General features: G+C 40.9%; 2 protein-coding genes across 2 annotated transcripts; both read left to right on the top strand.

Moving 5' to 3' along the window:
• Nucleotides 1-278: 278 nt before the first annotated feature.
• Nucleotides 279-6,151, top strand: dpagt1 (dolichyl-phosphate (UDP-N-acetylglucosamine) N-acetylglucosaminephosphotransferase 1 (GlcNAc-1-P transferase)). The gene is made up of 9 exons (XM_083927377.1): nucleotides 279-754; nucleotides 889-1,009; nucleotides 1,470-1,683; nucleotides 2,424-2,570; nucleotides 2,781-2,865; nucleotides 3,468-3,656; nucleotides 3,769-3,856; nucleotides 4,891-5,046; nucleotides 5,134-6,151. Exons 1-9 carry the CDS (start codon nucleotides 600-602, stop codon nucleotides 5,197-5,199), a joined length of 1,221 nt encoding a protein of 406 aa, XP_083783503.1. The 5' UTR covers nucleotides 279-599; the 3' UTR covers nucleotides 5,200-6,151.
• A 1,619-nt stretch (nucleotides 6,152-7,770) lies between these two features.
• Nucleotides 7,771-12,726, top strand: hinfp (histone H4 transcription factor). The gene is made up of 9 exons (XM_083927375.1): nucleotides 7,771-7,989; nucleotides 9,054-9,280; nucleotides 9,624-9,735; nucleotides 9,858-10,010; nucleotides 10,104-10,181; nucleotides 11,165-11,285; nucleotides 11,395-11,533; nucleotides 11,630-11,754; nucleotides 11,851-12,726. Exons 1-9 carry the CDS (start codon nucleotides 7,833-7,835, stop codon nucleotides 12,185-12,187), a joined length of 1,449 nt encoding a protein of 482 aa, XP_083783501.1. The 5' UTR covers nucleotides 7,771-7,832; the 3' UTR covers nucleotides 12,188-12,726.
• The last annotated feature ends 6,303 nt before the right edge of the window (nucleotides 12,727-19,029 follow it).

The following is a 19,029-nucleotide window of genomic DNA, read 5'->3' as shown; positions in this document are numbered from 1 at the left end:
ATTTATTTCGGACAACAGATGGCAGAAGTACACCACACCTCTGACATATAAACCAGAGAAGAAGATGTCACTTCCGTGTCAACACCCGTGACCGGAAGCAGCTAAAGCTAAACGTTTTGTTTACATGTCATATCAAATCATCAACAACGGCGGACAGAGAAAACGGTCCGAAAACCAGAACGAAAACAGTGACATTTTTGTACAAAAACAACGAATGATATACAGTTATCAAAAACGTCCCTTTAATGCAACCACCGCTGCAGACGTTTTTGACAACATTTTATTTTGAAGAGTTTGAGCGGAAGTACCCTCTTCTTACACTCTGCTATCAGACGTGGAGTTTAGACTCCCATGCAGTGAGCAGGTATTAGCATCAATAACACGTAATGAAACATGGTATGGATTACCATGGCGACTTAAAGACGTCTGTTCCTTTGAGGCACGGGTATGCAGTACTTTTTAAAATAACGATATGACATGTTTTTGCTCCAGTGAAGACAGACGAAACTCGTTCATCGATCGCCTGAAGCGGCGACGTCAAATTAACTAGAGACGTGATTTGATCTGAGAGGAACGGGCCCACCGAACCGCCTGGAAACATGTCACCGGTACCCGTCCTACCGTTGGTGATCAACTGTTTCCTGTCTGCACTCGGCTGCATGGCCACATTAAAACTTATCCCTGCTTTCAAAGACCACTTCATCTCAGCCAGGTTGTTCGGAATGGACCTAAACAAAACATCCAAAAAAGAAGTGTGAGTCTATGATCTATCTTCTGGTCCTTCATAACATTTTAGGTTAAAAATGGGTCTTGTTTGGAAGTCAAATGTGCTCTTTTCCTGCTCTGATTCTCGCCTTGTGTCTCTTCCTGGTCGCCCCCTCTCTGCAGCCCAGAGTCCCAAGGGGTCATCAGTGGGACGGTCTTCCTCATCATCCTCTTCTGCTTCATCCCAGTGCCTTTCCTTAGCTGCTTTGTTGGAGATCAGTGCAAGGGCTTCCCGCACAATGAGGTGAGGTTGATTGACTCAATTAAATTCACTTTATAGTGCCAAATCACAACAAAAGTTATCTCAAGACACTTCACATATAGAGTAAGTCAAACACACACTCAGTAACATCCATGAGAAGCAGCAAGTCGCACTATCTTTAATAATAATGATAACAAATTATACATAGACCTTTTCAAAGATGTAAACATAAGCATTTTGTATTTTAAGTATGCGAATGACAGCTGACAGGAAGTTAACAAGGAACAAGGCTGTTGCCTAGCAATGGAATTCCATTAAAAAGGTTTATAAAATGTCTATCCAATCTTGTGCACACAGTGGCGACAAAAACCTTCCTTTTTACAGGCAGGAATGTCGAACAGTGAGAGAGACAGACAGACGCCAGTGTGATGTGTTAGTAAACCTGTGTGTTTCTCTCAGATCTGAAACTCAGCTCTGTTCTCTGTTGTTGTTTTTCTATCAGTTTGTACAGCTGATTGGTGCACTTTTGGCCATCTGTTGCATGATCTTCCTGGGCTTTGCTGATGACGTGCTGAACCTGCGGTGGAGACACAAGCTCCTGCTTCCCACCATGGCCTCCCTGCCGCTGCTCATGGTCTATTTTACCAACTTCGGTAACACAGTCATTGTGGTGCCCAAGCCCTTCAGAGCCCTGCTTGGGTTGCACTTGGATATGGGTGAGTTGTGCGGTTGTCTTCTGCGTTGTCTGGGTAGAGGGAGCCGAATAAATGCCTGTGTGTTTTTATACCTAAGTCACATCCCCAAGCTCCCGGAGGCCATAAGATGTTCCCAGGCACGAGGGCATACCAGCATGATCTTTGTCCAGACTACTCATTTTCAACTGGGAGTCACTGAAAATTAGGGTTGCAAAAAAAAAAAGTTGGAAACCTTCTATGGGAATTAACAGGAACTTATGAGACTTAACAGGAATAAACCTGGAATTTGAAGGTTGGCCCTCAACAGTGATTCTAACTATACTTGGGGGAAAATACTGTATATTTTAGCACAATCTTGACTAAAACAACCAGATTTCATGCAAGTAAACCTGAGAATATCTATGCATTCCTTAACCACATGCACATAGCAGACTGCTTACTGCGGGGGTATTGAGGACACACCCCCTACATGCACTGTGCATTCCTCCATCACATGCACTTTAGGGGGGATGAGTAATATTTTACTTTATGAATTCATTTCATGCACTTACTACATACATTCATGTTTTGTTGTTCAATGAAAGAAGTGTGTTCAACAAAATAATTCAAACTTGATAAAGTTCTAATTAAAAATAAATCTGTCAGAATGTAAAACATGATATTTGCTTTCTAGATACTGTGTGTTTTGTCCCAGCATTTGACACTGTTAATGTAGGAAATGCAGTCATTATGTAAATGACGCCATTCATCATCTACTGCAGGTATTCTCTACTACGTCTACATGGGAATGCTTGCTGTGTTCTGCACAAACGCCATCAACATCCTAGCAGGCATCAATGGCATCGAGTCGGGCCAAGCCTTATTTATCTCCGGCTCCATCATCGTCTTCAACCTGCTGGAGCTCGGCGGTGTGTGGCTGTTCCCTGTCTCATAGTCAGCATTACAGATAACACCCTCTGCATTGCAAGTTATGAAGTCATGTGGAATTATCGGCTCGTCGTCACACTTTTCAGACTGAATTTAATGCTGTGAGATTCATGAATGCACCGCTTTCCAGTTGTAAAACGCTAAACATATCTCGTCTGACGTTTGGTTTGTTGTGTTTTCTAATTTATCAGGAGATTACCGCGATGACCATGTTTTCTCCCTCTACTTCATGATACCATTCTTCTTCACCACATTAGCCCTGTTTTACCACAACTGGTACGTTAAACCTATGACCCGAGGCTGTTGTAGGAAAAAATGTTCAAAATGCATAGGGCAGGGTTCCTACTCAGTATGTAAAAGTATTGAATTTAATTTGAGTCATTTCCAGGTCTGGATAAGTATGGAAAAAGGGAAAAGAGTCTGGAAAAATATTTGTTGTGTTGTTTCCAGACTTTTATCTCACTTTCTTTACCATGGTTACCGTCGACATGCAATTCTCATTTATTGAATGTTTTCCATGTGTGTGGTCTACATTTAAATTTGTATTTATTTTTTATTTATTTATTATTTTATTTGTTTACAAGTATTTTTACTCCATTTAAGCCAATGAAACAGAGGCTTATTTTGCAGTTCCCTGGTTAACTGTACATCCCTACTGCTACTGTTTGTGGGGGTTGTAGATACAGTTATTAATTGCACTCTTTTAGCATTTAGCTTGAATAAAATGCTGTGCTGTAAAAATCCTTTCAAGAAGTCTGGAAATTTGAGTCTGGAAAAGTATGGACTTTTGAAATGGAAAATGGGTAGGAACCCAGATAGTGGTATATGATATGTCAGTGCCTCTATAGTCTGCCAACTTGCGACTTGCTTTGTCACAGGTACCCTTCGTCTGTGTTTGTGGGAGACACTTTCTGCTACTTTGCTGGGATGACCTTCGCTGTGGTCGGCATCCTGGGACACTTCAGCAAAACAATGCTGCTGTTCTTCATTCCACAAGTGGTGAACTTTGTCTACTCCTTGCCTCAGCTTTTTCATGTCATCCCCTGTCCTCGACACCGGCTCCCCAGGTAGCAAACTTTAAATTCTTTTTTGATATCTCTTTTTAAAATTCATCATTTATGCTAATTTATGCGCTCTCAATGTCTACCTTTCTTCCTTTTGTTTTTCTCCCAATGAAAGGCTGAATCCAGACACAGGCAAACTGGGGATGAGCTACTCTAAATTCAAAAGAAAGGACCTGTCTAAATTAGGACATCTCATTCTGAAGGTAAAGCTCTTGCCGATGTGTGTTCCCTTCTTACCGATCGCTTATCCGTTTTATCTAAAATGCCAGAGCTCAAGGTAACATCTTCATATTGCTCATGTCCAACAACCAGACAGAAAAGCCAAAGATATTTCTTTCAAAACAGAGAAAAGCAGAAAATCTTCACAATGGAGAAGCTGGAGCTAGATCCTTTTTGACAGTTTTACTTATTTACTTAAATAATCAAATGATCAAAAGTACAATGCTATTTAAATGTTCTGTCTCTTGGCCGAAATGTGTTTTCTCAGGAGGTTGGTTGGAGTCTCCCTTAGAGATAGGGTGAGAAGTTCAGCCATCCGTGAGGAACTCGGAGTAGAGCCGCTGCTCCTTAGCGGTGAAAGGAGCCAGTTGAGGTGGTTCGGGCATCTAGTAAGGATGCCCCCTTGGCGCCTCCCTAGGGAGGTGTTCCAGGCACGTCCAGCTGGGAGGAGGCCTCGGGGAAGACCCAGGACTAGGTGGAGAGATCAAATCTCAACACTGGCCTGGGAATACCTCGGGATCCCCCAGTTAGAGCTGGTTAATGTGGCCCGGGAAAGGGAAGTTTGGGGTCCCCTGCTAAAGCTGCTGCCCCCGCGACCCGACCCCGGATAAGCAGATGAAGATGAGATGAGAGAGATCTCTCTTGGCTAATCCTTTATTGACACATTTTAGATCAATTTGTCAGTGTGCAGTATCAAAACGCAGGGTCATTATTTGTTTTGATTTGATTGTTATATTGCTCATATACTGCATGCACATCCTGCACATCATACCCACAGTCCAGTAGAAGTGCAGTAAAACCTTAAACAACAACGCTGGCAGATTAGTTGGTATCACAGACCGCTTTCTGACTTCATTACATTACTATTTGAATTGCTGGAAAATTTGGAGATGTGGGCAGCGATTCAGAAGTCTCATACCAGGCGTTGGTAGGTGGGTCGCACACATGAAGCAGACCAGCGGCAGACATCCTGTTGTGTTTATTGGTTGATAACAATAATTTCTTTCAACCTCAACAGGTGGCAGAGTTATTAAAGCTGCTAGAGGTGCGAAGAGGCCAGGAGGGAGATGACGAATTTATTGAGTGCAATAACATGACCTTAATAAATCTAGCACTGAAAGTACTCGGTCCCACCCATGAGAGAAACCTCACAGTCATCATGCTCCTCATACAGGTATAACAAAGCACCGACGCATCCTGGAAAAGTCATTGGTAAGTATATGAATGTTTCATTGGATGCTCGTTGTGTCTCTCCTCCAAGGTGATGGGCAGTGCGTTGGCTTTTGGGATCCGTTATCATCTGGTGCGTCTCTTCTACGACGTCTAGACAGCACTCTGTGAAAGAAAGAGAGAACGCCGGAGGAGAAAATATGATCTTGTTTTATGGAACTACTTTAGGCCCATGGTTCATCTGCCTTTTGATAGACTCCATTACCTCACTGTTACGTTTCTGCCTCGGACATTTTCACATACAATATATAAGCATCAACTGCAAGGAGTTGACATCAACATCAGTACTGTGTGTTCTCTCCTAAGGTTCATTAATTACAAGCAGGAAAAAGTAACTGGGTCTTAATGATATTGTTTCCACCCTGAAAGTATATTTTTGTACTTTTTTTTTTTTTTAAAGGAAAGTTCTTTGAGGGGGCGAGGACTTTGGTCTTCAGAGCAGCCGACATTATTGGCTGACTGCGACTTAGTTGTTGCCTTTTGATAACATATTCATGGAGGTAAAAGGCTCTAAAAACAAAAACACCCACACAGTGATCAGTGATCCACTGCTTTAACCTGCTATTAAAGCAAAAATGGCTTACCACGCACACTAAATCTTCCATCTCTGCCTACATTAATCATATGAATGAATAAGTTAATATATTTTTTTGTATGTTGGGTTTTTTTTTTTTACCTCTAAACAAATGAACAGAAATGGTCAAGTGAAGAGATAAGGAGGCTATAATCAGTTTCAATTAGGTGGAGACGGGTAAATACAGGGGATATTAGAAGAAGTGAGATTATAGCGTCTGGATTGTTGAAAATGTTACTTAAGGAGTTTCAGTGGAAGGTGAAGGGTGTCATGTGGAGAATAATGAGAATTGATTGTTTATACCTTTTTTGGTATTATTGGATACATAGCTGTATTTTTATGACCCCTGAGGGTTCAGCAAACATCAATGTGAAGTAAAGTGGCACTGGACTATTTTGCTTGAGAATGTAACTGAACCTGTTTACTGTGCAGATGGAAACCTCAAATTGAGAAATAAAAGCTGATAAGATTCAAATTGAGCCATCATTATTATTTGCAACGGTTTAACAAGTATGTCGTTTCTTAATTAGAGGCAGCGATATGACAGCGCATAAACACTTGACTGGGAAAAAGCAGCGAAATGTATGAAGAATCAAAAATATATATTTTTTTATTTTTATCTTCACCTGAATTTAGAAAAAGAAATCGCAGTGAAGAAATGCCAGAGATACAGTTCACATCTTGGTCACAATTCTTCGATACAAAAATGAAATCACACCTTTAGCCAAACACTTATTTATGTTATGCTATGTGTTAAAAAAAAACAAAAATCAGATATATTTATCAGATTCTGTAAATGCTCACATCAGCATAGCCCTCAAAACTTTAGTATCAGGTTTACTACTTTTGTAGTGTTGGATGTTTTAACCTGGAACACTACATAACCTTGTAACTTCAAAATAAATGTAGTACTATAGAATTTACAATAGTTTACCCTGAAATGTAGTGTGAGAACAAAGTAGCATGAAATGAAAATGCAAAGTATCAAAATATTTTAGGGCAGGGCTATATGCAGGAAATCGAATATCACAATATTTTTTGACCAAATACCTTAATATCAACATGGTGACGATGTAATTGGGTTGACTATTGGTGCTTTCACAGACACGATAACACTTTTGATGACCAGTCTCACATCACATTTCTTTACTGTAGTAACACTTGTGCGGTATCACAGTATCCAAAGTCTAAGTTTATATCTAGTCTCATACCACAATATCGATACACAGTATTCCCGACCATAATTGCACAGAATTAACATTAAATTAAAGAGGCAGTCTTTACTCGTCTCAGGATAGGACCGTAAACATAACTGGTAGGACACTGAGATCAACATGAAGGTCTGTGAAAAGGAAAAGAAGAAACTGAGATAAGCATTTAAAGAAAGTAAGATGAATTTCACATTAGAGAGTTTCCTTGGGGACGCAGCGTGGGGAATTCATGTGTTCAATTTATTGAATATTTGAAAGAAACAGGATTGTTTTAGATGATTTAGTAAGGTTGGTCTTATTTTTGGTTGTTTGATTGTGTAAAGGTTTCTGTTTTTGTTTTGTTTTGTTGTGTTTCTGCCAATATAGACCTTTTCAACAGAATTCCATTGCTAGGCAACAGCCTTGGTCCTTTTTAACTTACTGTCAGATAATGTAATTCACATACACTGCAACAGGAAATAAACTAGGACACAGAAATAAAATAACCTAGGACACATTGAGAATGTTTATGTTTACATCTTTGAACCCCGTCCAGTAGGTGGCTATAATGCTTTTTAACGCTGGTTGCCAACCGCCCTTTGAAAAGAGCAGAAGAAGAAGTTTTTAGGCGGTGCGTATTATGTCCGGAACTATTGAATTTGGTTTCTGGGGAGACATATGCGCGGTACACAGCTCGCGTTTAGTGAGTGGCTTAAACGGCTGTCATGTTTACATCGTTTCTGTGCTTTTATTCAGCAAATGCATTGTGTTGAGGCTCTCATTAAAGTAAGTAATTGACGCTCTTTATGTGTCACCGTTTGTCCAAGTGTTTCTAAAGCGTTAACGTTAGACGTTAGTGACCGACCACCAGTGTTAGCAGCCTGTAGATTCATGGTCATGGTCGAGCCTGGGCTTCGGACTGTGGGTTAAAACGCACTCTATTTACCCAGTTTCTGACTGGCAGAGATGCCTCCCAACAAAAGGATTCACAAGAAAACACTAAAACTGGATTGTGAATGGAGTTCGTGCCAGGAGTCGTTCAGTCGGATGGATAACTTCTGCAGGCACGCAGAGAGTCACCTCAGTGCTCTGAGCATGGCCGCGGAGGAGGAGGAGGAAACAGGTGAGGAGGCTTTAGTAGTGTAGTTCCTGTGGCTCAGCTAATGTTCATTTAGATCTGTAGCAAGTTATGTGGAAAGAAAACATGCTTTACTGCCACACATATTGTTTGGGTTTGTCATTAAATATGCTGTAGTGCAGCAATATGTACCATGGTCGAACGAGGGTAGGTGCAGAGTTTTGAAAAGTTAAGGGATACATTTGGACTAGATGAACATGAACAATATCGATACCGCCATATAAGGGATTATTATGAGGAGATAAAAACCGACCCTGATAATAAAGTTATTAATGTGTTTTTGAAAGCATATGAAGGGAAAAAATGTAAAGTAATCTCAACCTTATACAGAGGTTTGTTGTCATGGGGAAAAGAGTTGAAGGAACAAAATACCTGAGGAGGAATTCAACTGGAAAAATATGGTCCGTTTTGTTTTTTTTATAACTCCAAACATTAGGAAGGGAACTGTATGTAAACAGCAACCGTGCTGGAGATTATGTGGACACATGGATGTAGCCCATACACATATTTTCTGGTCTTGTCAAAAGATAATAAGATATTGGGATGTAATATGGCAGGGTTTAAGAAATCATAGGCTGTAAGATACCCAAATCATGTAAGATACTTTATCTGGGTCATTTGACACAAGATATAATACAAAAAGAGTATCTTGTTCTGCTATCTGCAAGTCAGAAGGCAATAAGAGGTCTATGGTAAAAAGCAGAACCACCGACCTTGGAGCAGTGGGCGAGCACTCTGGAAAAAAATATTTGTGATGGAAAAAATTACACATAAACTTTGGTTACAAGAGACGCAATTTCAGGAAAAATGGACATATTAAAGAGTATGGCAAGAGGACACCACCATCACCACTAGACAATGAGGACACTGATATGAAAATGATGCTTTGAGAAGTGTTTAAACCCAGACACTGTAATTGTTCTATGAAAATTTCAATAAAATAAAAAAAAGCTGTAGTGCTAAATAATAGGTAATAAACAATAAATATTGATGCATTGCATAGCCCTCAAAAGGGTGAAGCCTACTAATACTTTACTTTTTGTGCCAAGGGGAGAGGAACTGTCTTTGGAGAGACTGTGGTTTCTGTTCTGTGGAGGCTCCCGAAGAGTTGCGAAGACATCTATTCTTCCACTGTTACCACACAAAGCTGAAGCAGTTGGGTCAGCAGATACTCAATGCCCAGCCGGAAATGGGCACCTGCTCCATCGGCTTCCCCAACCGCAACATCATCCCTGACATCCCAGACAATTTTACCTGCCTCTGGGAGGAATGTGAGGTAAGCTTGACAGAGGCCGCTGTTGCTGTTGATGACGTGAGGCAAGATTACTTATGTGTTTCTCACATGCAGGCGTTAGTTAAGTACGCAAGGTGTCAGCCAAAGTAAAGCAAAGACATCATGCATCTGTGACACATATCACACAACACAACAAATAACATCTTCCCAGCCTCATTTGACTTAATTAAAAAAGAAGCAGAGCAGTTAGGGTACGGTGACTTGACCTACGGGTGCACACAGTTGATGATTTCTTTCTTTTAAATTGTCTGTGAAGAAGAATTTAAACTTTTTCTTCTAACTATTTCGGGCTCTGGTTTCTCTTCTTATGCATATTTGTTTAAAGCAAACACCGTATGAAAACCCAGAGTGGTTCTATCGCCACGTGGAGATGCATAGCCTGAGCATAGAAATACCAGCGGGAGACTGTGAATTCCCAATACGCTGCGGATGGAAAGGTACATCATTTTAACAGGATTTATCTCAACTAAACATTACACAACTAATTTGAGTACATTTTCTGCTCGGTACTAAGAATGTAGGATTGTTGAGTCCCGGATCTGAGCCTGTCATTCTACAGATTGTGAAGCCACCGCTAAAGGGCGCCCTAAACTGCGGGAGCACCTGCGCAGCCACACCCAAGAGAAGGTAGTGGCATGTCCTGGCTGTGGGGGGATGTACGCCAACAACACCAAGTTATTTGACCACATCATACGACAGAGTGCCATGGAAGGTAAAAACCCGAATTATGACAGTAAGCTTAATAACAATGTTTGCAACAGGTTCAAATTTGACCATCTAGTAATTCTTGCTTTGTGTGCTGTAGGTCAGAGGTTCCAGTGTTCACACTGTTCCAAACGTTTTGCAACAGAAAGACTACTGAGAGACCACATGAGAACCCATGGTCAGTCCCTCCACCAGTGTCACCAGTTTGTTGCTGGGCAGGACCAAAAAGACCACACTGCTGTTTTGCATGTTTTAATTAAAAAATAACTCAAAATCACACAGTTCTTACCACTAACAACCATTTCCACACCATGCTTTGCATTTTTAGGCCTAGTCCAAACAAACACTGGTATTTTTGAAACCAAACTTTTATGGCCCCCGGTTAAAAAAAAATCCTGTCCACACCACCAATGTGATAATAAATATCGCCGTCCACATAAAACCCCAAAATCCGCCTCCGTCAGCTGGTCACGTCAAATTAATGTGGTACTATAGAATTTACCATATTTTACCCTGAAATGTAGTGTAAGAATGGATAAATTGGTATCATCAATGTATGATGTAATAGTTATTCCATACTAGTGAACATTTTGTCCAAAACAGGCCTTTACAAGTTTGCTTAGTTTTTTTTCCCACTGTTGTGGCCATAAACCTTTACTCACTTCTCACCCACACACACTGCTAATTGCGTTTCTGCACCCATACATTTTAGTGAAGCCCCTTTCCGACTGGACAAAAACCTCACATCTGGCTTTTGTCTTTAGTAGGAAAGGTTATAATCGGCATTCATTCCTTGGACAAGTGACTGCAGTAATCACAGTTGTCAGTTATAGGAACATGACATCCCCTTTTCTGGTGCTGTCCTCCGTCAAATTCCATCAATCTCCAAACAAGCAGCGTCCGGACAACGCTTCACATTAGTCGACACCAAGTTCCAAAGAGAGAATGGGATAGAAAAAGTAACCACGGTAACATTGTTGTTATAGCAACAGTGTCAAGTGTTTAAATAAATAATTTGCCCATTGTTTCTTGACTTGACACAAGTACAAGTAAGAATAGTCGTTAATGATGTCTATTTTTGACCAAATTAACCATGTGTTACACTTAGGTTTCCCGGTGAATGAATCTCATCACTGGTTTGTCTTTTTCTTGTTGGTACAGTGAGCCACTACAAGTGCCCGCTGTGCGACATGACCTGTCCATCGCCCTCTTCACTGCGCAACCATATTAAGTTCCGCCACAGTAATGAGAAGCCATACAGCTGTGAATACTGCGAATACAGGTGCCTCTCCTCTGAATCTGCAGCAATGCAAAACAACAGAAAGCTGTTAAACACACACTTGCATTACTGTTTTATTGATACTCCCACACTTGATTTTTTTTATTTGCAGCTGTAAGAATCTGGTAGACTTGCGCAAACATCTGGACACCCACACTAGTGAACCGGCATTTCACTGCAACATTCCTGGCTGTGGCTACACCTCTCGTACCCTCAGCACCATGACGGTTCACCATAAAAGAGAGCATGAGGTGAAAGGGGGAATATTTGTTTAATTATTGTTCATTTGCACCCAAATCAGTTTTAATGTCATTTATAGCTCTCTAACGTTTCCGTTCTGTAATCAGGGAAATTTTGTAGCTCGCTACAAGTGCCATGTGTGCGATCAGTGCTTCACCCGGGGCAATAACCTAACTGTTCATCTGCACAAAAAGCACCAATTCAAGTGGCCCTCTGGACACCCCAGGTTCAGGTAAGTCTTACGCGGAAAGGCCAATCAACCTCGTAATGCCGAATGTGAGATATGTGTGACGTTGCAGCCCTGATGGCCTCTTCTTCATCCTGTCAGGTACAAGGAGCACGAGGACGGCTTCCTGCGGCTGCAACTGATTCGCTACGAGAGTGTGGAACTGACAGAGCAGCTAATGAGGGAAAGACAGAGTAGCCAAGCGGAGGAGGATGAGGACAGTGGTCAGACCGAGGAAGGATCGTTGGGGGCAGTTCCCTCGGAGTTGCAGGTAGAACTGAGAGGGGTGCTGCTGGAGGAGCAGAGGACTGAGGAGCCAACTGCCAGCGCTCAGGAAGAGGGCATGTTGTACGTTTTCACTGGAGGTTTGTCACAAGAGGACTCTGTCATGCAGCAACTCCAGGATACTGCTCAGCAGCAAGGAATGCAGGTGGTTTGACTGCCACAGTCCTGCATACACCACCTATACATGAGGATATCCTGTAATCAACTGTGTTGTTTTAGATACAAAGCACATGTCTGAAAAGCTTGTGGTATTTCTGAGCCTTTAAGGGAAGCTGGAGGCTCTTGAATAATAAATTAAAACGTCTAAATGAAGCTATGCGTACTACTTGATAACCCATCGTGACTATAAGCCTATATTACTGTAGGTAATAAACCTGGTTTTATCTTATTGTTTGCCAAATATGTCAGCTGATGATTAACTTGCTATTTATTTTTCGTTATTTTCATTTTTATATTGTATGTCGTTCAGTAACATCTTTAGACAGTTGTAAACTAATGCTGCACAGCCTGGTGGGTTCTCTCTTTAAGATGGGAAAGCTGTACAGAAGTCAAAATCAGCCACACCATTTGAAGGTTAAGGGTACGAATTACACATGGCGTGTTGGCATTTATTTTGACCTAAATGTGTGAAATCCAGCAAAGAAGGCCTACTTAATTTGCTCAGAGTGTGAATTCTTTGACGCTTAATCTACAATGTGAATAAAGTTGTGACATGAAATGTTTACAAAATGACATTTAAAATATTTTTTTGTGACTTGTTCAGATGTTGCATGTTAAAAAATAAATGTTTAAAAATTCTTTAATAGAGCACAAAATGTTTTAATTATTTTTACCATGTCATTAATAGAGGAATATGCAACATTTTTAACTTAATTAATGTGATTACAGGTCACATTAGATAGTATCTAACATATGACTACTACATATAACATAATACTTCCATTATGGCGCCCCCTGCTGAATCTATCTCCTTTACTGCTGCTCTATTTTATGACTTCTCTGGGCTCTACTAGACATTTTATTGATCTAAAATGTATTGACTGACTGAGCTCTCAGCAGACAAACAGATATTAGGTGACTGTAAACTGAAATGTTGTCGCTCTTATTGACTCATATATATATACTGTGTCCTGTTAGAACGTTTAAGAAATGTGCCTTCAAGTAGTCTGAGTACTTGACTCCATTAGATATAAGCCCATCATATTTTCAGCCCAAAAACTTGCACATACTGTATGTCGTTTGATTCTACTACTCAAAGAAATATACATACAATGTTGGGGCTTTGATGGCAAATAGTTAATAAACAAAATGACTGCTTTTCATTACCCTACACCTGAAAAAGTGATCTTCTCATCCCCTTTTTGCTTTGATGATTTAAATCTCGACAACCCTTTGCCAAAGCACCGTGCCATTGCCACAGGATGACATACAAATAATAGTGGCATTAGCTGTGTGTCGAAGATTAGGCAGCACACAGAGCTTAGTTTCAGTGTTACTTACGGCTCTCTGCTTCTGCCCTCCGCAGTCAGTGAACTCAGCTCTACTGGGACTGCTTTTAATGGCTTCATGTTTGTTGACTTTGTAAGAATGATGATGTAGAGAATGTTGTTGGACAGCAATATGGCTTAGACTCAGTTCACAGATCCATCTGCAGTTTTTTCAACAGAAACTGATTGCATCTCAACATGGGCGCCGCGAGGTTGTATCCACTGCTGTTCCTGTTGTCTGGGTCCTTCCAAATAGCCAGTTCTCAGTTTCCTGGATGGATTGGTGTGGAGGAAGGTAGTGGTAAGACCTTCTATAATGTTATTTTTCAATCACGTTTTGGTCTCTAATCCCTGTGACATTCCTTAATCTTAGCCTTGAAGCCCGAGAATACCTAGTTTAAGGTTTGCATAGAAAAACTTCAAGACCCATTATTATTTTATCCATTATATGAAGGTTTCTGATTTGTCCCTTTTGTGGTGTATGAAAAAGCTAATAGAAATGTTTAACTGTAGGTGAGACAGAATGGATTCCTCAACCAGATTTCATAGATGACATATATTGGTCCGGATCAGCGCCCCTTTGTTTAGGAGGCTGTAAGTCTCGGCACCAGGAGCTGAGAAGAGATCGCTGTGGAGACTCAAACTGCTGCTGGCTCGGCTACAAGTCCCTGTGCAGAGGTAAGACTTCCACAGTGACTGACTTTCTGTTGATTAGATGGAAGTCTCTGTCTGATTAACCTGTTATGGAGTTTTGTGTCACGCTTTTGCTTTTTTGCTTTGTATGACAGTGAACTGTGGGAGGCCTGATGTGGACTATAATGGAGAAGTGTATGGTGACGACTGGTGGGTGGGCTCCGTGGTGAGGTACACCTGTCGCTCAGGCTTCATGCTGGTGGGAAACCCAACCAGATTTTGCCAGCCCAATGGCCTCTGGACCCCGAAACCTACCTGCCTCCGTGAGTAAACCCTGACCACAGTGACACAAGCATCGTATGATCATCTATGAACCTTTTTTTTTTTTTAGCTCATCACATGATTTCACTCTACCTTTCTTTTAGGAATGTGTCAGCAGGGCCACGTTGAAATCAGTGAGAGTGAACTAAATGGGACGTGCAACTCCACCTGCACATATAAGAGCTACTTCGGCCCACCCAAACAAGGCTGCACCCGGATAAACAACTGTAGGAAGAAGGAGACTGGCTGGAAGCGCTTCTTTGCACAGTGTGTCCCGTGCATTTGTGACTGCGCTCTATCATGTGGTGAGTTGCAATGTTGTCTCTGTGCAAATACACTTGAATGTGGTTAATTATTGCACACAAATTTGCTCTCTTTCTTTGAGTAAGTCAAGCAACACTTTTGTCTTTTTATTTTTTAGCATCTACAGGCTAAAACGTGGAGACAACACTATGTTGACTGTACAGTGAGACATCAGATGAAGAAGAAACACACAGGACGCTTGCATGCCGCAGGTTTTTGCTGCTTCGATCCAATTGTGTGGACAAATGAGTGGAACAAAATCTGGACTTTTTAAGACATAGATGGGATCTATCTGTCACGCTGAAGCCAACAATTTCTCCTTTGTTCATGTATACAGGATTTTACACCGTGACAAGAAGATTTTGGTGCCTGATGTTCAAATCCCTCTTAGTCAGTGGTGAATTATAAGCAGCGCAAAACTGCTCAGTTCAGTCAAACGCGAGGTGTAAGGTGGCAATGGGGTCAGAAAAGAAAAGCGAGGTGGTTTTTAAAACAGTCTGAGAGACTGTGTCAGACTCTGGTCAAATAAAGGTTTGAAATATTATATATTATCATTTAAATTAAAAAATATTCCTGGTGGCACGGTCTGTTTCTGATAAGAAGCTCATTATAGGCAAACAGCTGCTCACAGGACAGTCTTTGGTAGCTCAGACAGCATTCTTCCCTGGTTGGTTGAATTAACTATATAATATATATGATATAATTTTTGATCACAAATCCCAACTATCAGGAATATCTCTTTTCAACCTGTGTCTCTAAACATGTTTTTGTGTCTGTAAGAGAAAGGAAGAAAAACAGATAAGGTGAATGTGAAGTGAAACCACAGAGATTAGCGCCTGTGCCTCGTCGCTCCTCCTCTCAGTCCATCTGTCTCAAAAGGAGATCAAACCCTAATCTTGTTACAAAGGGAGGAGCTTTGGTCAGATAGCTCAGGGGTCACAGTTTACACGCGCTAGAACTTATAAGCAAATTGTTTTTATAGATGGCAGACGATGTACGATTTTTAATATTGAAGTTATTTATTGTGGAAAAATGGCTACAAAATATCTATCTTTGTTGTCAAATCGAATCTTTATTATCACATATGTGGATCGTACAAATGAAGCATTTGAAAGGAATACAAGAGAAAAGATTCTGCTGCTCTAAAGTGAAAGCATCCTCACAATCTCCATTGTCAATAATACTTCATTTTCTAAGATTTCAGTCTCAAAGACATCTTACTTTTTTAAATCCAACACCCTCTTGAGTTGAGGGTCTCTCTATCTCTGGAATTTTAATAGTTGGAAAGAGAAATTCAAAACCTGGTTCTGCAATAGTTTCCTTTTTAAAATTAAGCCACTTTTAAATGCTTTAAGCATCTCACTACCCGGTCCTATTCAACATTTCTGCACTCAGTTTTGATGGAGAGTGGACTGCTAGTCACAAACATTCACAACATGTACATAAATGTATATTTTGTATTTATGTTTCAACCAGTGCCATTGTGTGATTATTTACCCATGAGATAAAATGAGATATGTAAAAGGTGATGTACCAACTCACTGGTGTTGATTTGATGATTGCTCCTGACTGCCACTAGATGTTACTGTTTTCTTTATTTTCACACATCAGGTCCCAACATTTACCCTCTTTTGCAATTCACAGGAAATTGACACTCCAGAGACAACCATCGATTCCAAAAATGAAAAGTAATATCGAGTGTGATTCTCTTCCATGTGTGATTCTGAAGAGTTCCTGCTCGTTTATCACTGTTGGGGCCAGGTGCTGAATCTCAGGACGATGTGTTCATTTGCTTTGGGTTTGTAGCAGCCAATTCCTGTGTAAAGGGACACGTTTGGATCAGAAACTCAGATACATAAACACAGATTCTGAGAGGAACGCAGTGCTCTGTTGACATGGTGTTCTTGCACTAATAGCAATTAGAAGATAATGAGGAATGATTGATACCTCCTCTTTACTCCAAAAACCAAAACACTCAAATAACCAAAAGTGATAATGTAGTTGCATTGCCTGCTCATCTACAGCGAAAATCACACCAAATTTAATAAAGATGGGGAGTGACTAATATTTTTACAACGGTAGTATTTTAGAAAAAACACATCAGATGAAATCCTGAGGCGATAAGGGAAAGGACAATCAATTCTCCTGCTTCATTACAGCTCATTAAGTCAGATATGTTGTAAACTCTGGGGAGGATACTCACCCACATCCAGCCTGCTGTACTCTCCCGAGCTTTCTGACAGGATCTCCCAGTACCTCTGCTTGTGCTTGTCTCCGGCTACTCCGTTCACACTCTCCAGCAACAGGCCAAAGTCTGGGTCTTCCTTCACAGTGAACCTAGCCATACACAGAGAGTCAGAACATCTATCTACAGCAGAAAGAGGTGATCACAATCTTAAAGGTGCCATTTCATGCTCATTTTCAGGTTCATATTTGTATTTTGGGTTTCTATTCGAACATGTTTATATGCTTTGATGTACAGAGCATGTAAACATACTGTCTGTCTGAATATACCTGTATTCACCCACTGTCTGAAACGCTCAGTTTTAACGCCTGACTCTTTAAGACCCCCTCCAGAAAAAGCCCAGTCTGCTCTGATTGGTCAGCGTTTCCAGATCTTCTAGATCTGCGCTCTCTACATCTCTGCACCGTCATTGCAGCCAGGAAATGAGTGTAACGGCACTGTAGCAACACTTTCTACCTATACATAGTGTTGTTGTGACATCACAAGTGTACAGAAGTGCTTACGGCTTGTTTAAAGGCATAGTTTCTGAATATGGGCTGTGTTCATTTTCAGTGGATTGAGTGTTTTAAAATGTTCACAGAATTTATAAAGCGCCTCGATCTGCTTTGTAATAAAAAAAAAAGGTGTGTATATCTCACTTTTTACAATATAGGAGAAACAGCCGAGCCACCATTACGAATAAAGGATGTTATGCAGAGATATTAAAGGGGATGTCATGGGTGGTCTTACTTGAAGTCCTGCTGTGTTTCCTGCAGTCTCCTCAGAGCGCCCAGCAGCACACCGCCCTCTACCACAGAGCTGAAATGGGTCTCAGGAGTCATGTTAGACAGGTCATTCTCCACAGACAGTCTGATAGGAACAGTCGCCAAACCTGCAGACCATGTTATAGTGATTACAGCATGAGGCATGCCTGCAAAAGTGAGTCATTTAAGGCAGAATTTATATATATTTTTTATATTCACCTGCGTCTGTGAGAGCTCCTTGTGTCAGCAACAGAAGAAAGCCCACAGAGAGGAGAGCGGTTGTTCTTAGTGCCATCCTGTACAATCTTCTCCCTCAGATGTATTAACACTTCAGCTCAGTACTTATAGTGTGCCTAACCCTCATAAAATACCTTTACTCCTGTAGTCCCCATGTCACTTTGCAAAGACGTCTTTGTTCAGTTTAAATATTCTCAGTGACAGATTGAGACTAACATGAGTGTTTGCTTTCATTCCACGTGTGGCAGCCGTAGTCATTTTTAATGTGTGCTTTATAAATAGAGAAACAATGTTATCTCGGACGTAACTTAATGATGATTTAGTTGATTGATGATCTGCCGTTATGTTTGCTCACAGGGAATGAATGAGAGGTTGGCTGTTTCTAAATCCTTTATGTATGCAAACTCAGGACAATAGAAGATCGAGCTCCTTCCATGAAACAAATATTATATTAATAATGCTAATGCATAATGATGGGGCAATTAGGACTTGGCCTTTTAAGTAGAATAATAGATTAAAATAGCTACACAAATGTCTCTATCAGCCTTATCAATCATGCAAGCTTGACCATGCAACACAGTCACTGGAGCCTTAAAAAAAAGCATCCATTTTTATTTGGGCAACTGAATTGTGTCCACCACAACAAGGCTGAGTTATAGAAAAATAACAAGAACAAAATATGTTGCAACACAGTGCAAACCAGTGATGATTAACAGACCTAAGCAACATATAGTCTGTAAACTTTGCAATCCGTGTGATGGCTTCAGGTTTACATGTGCCAGTGTCTCTTACTAATATGGTGCTGGTTAGAAAGGAGGCATATCACAGAAAGAGAGAAAAAGAGGCGAGTTGCTGCGCTGAAATTGCTCATGTGGCGACGGGAGAGCTCGTTTTAAATTGGTCTGATTAAGAGGCAGGTGCAACTGGCTAAAAATGGTTTTGATTTCCTCTCAGGGGTGATGTAAGGCATGAAGTGCCCGCTTGAACGCGAGTAACCCCGGCTATTTTACCGAAAATAACCCGGGCA

This window comes from Echiichthys vipera, assembly GCF_963691815.1.
Source record: "Echiichthys vipera genome assembly, chromosome: 14".
In the NCBI taxonomy this organism is placed as follows: domain Eukaryota; kingdom Metazoa; phylum Chordata; class Actinopteri; order Perciformes; family Trachinidae; genus Echiichthys; species Echiichthys vipera.
Note: the sequence above shows the minus strand (reverse complement) of the source record. Positions and strands in the feature narration are given on the sequence as shown.

Coding starts and splice junctions, on each gene's coding strand:
- dpagt1 (XM_083927377.1), top strand. CDS start 600: ATGTCACCGGTACCCGTCCTACCGTTGGTGATCAACTGTTTCCTGTCT. Junction 1,010..1,469: donor AGGGCTTCCCGCACAATGAG/GTGAGGTTGATT, acceptor TTTTTCTATCAG/TTTGTACAGCTGATTGGTGC. Junction 3,657..3,768: donor CCTCGACACCGGCTCCCCAG/GTAGCAAACTTT, acceptor TCCCAATGAAAG/GCTGAATCCAGACACAGGCA.
- hinfp (XM_083927375.1), top strand. CDS start 7,833: ATGCCTCCCAACAAAAGGATTCACAAGAAAACACTAAAACTGGATTGT. Junction 9,281..9,623: donor GCCTCTGGGAGGAATGTGAG/GTAAGCTTGACA, acceptor ATTTGTTTAAAG/CAAACACCGTATGAAAACCC. Junction 11,534..11,629: donor ACCATAAAAGAGAGCATGAG/GTGAAAGGGGGA, acceptor TTCTGTAATCAG/GGAAATTTTGTAGCTCGCTA.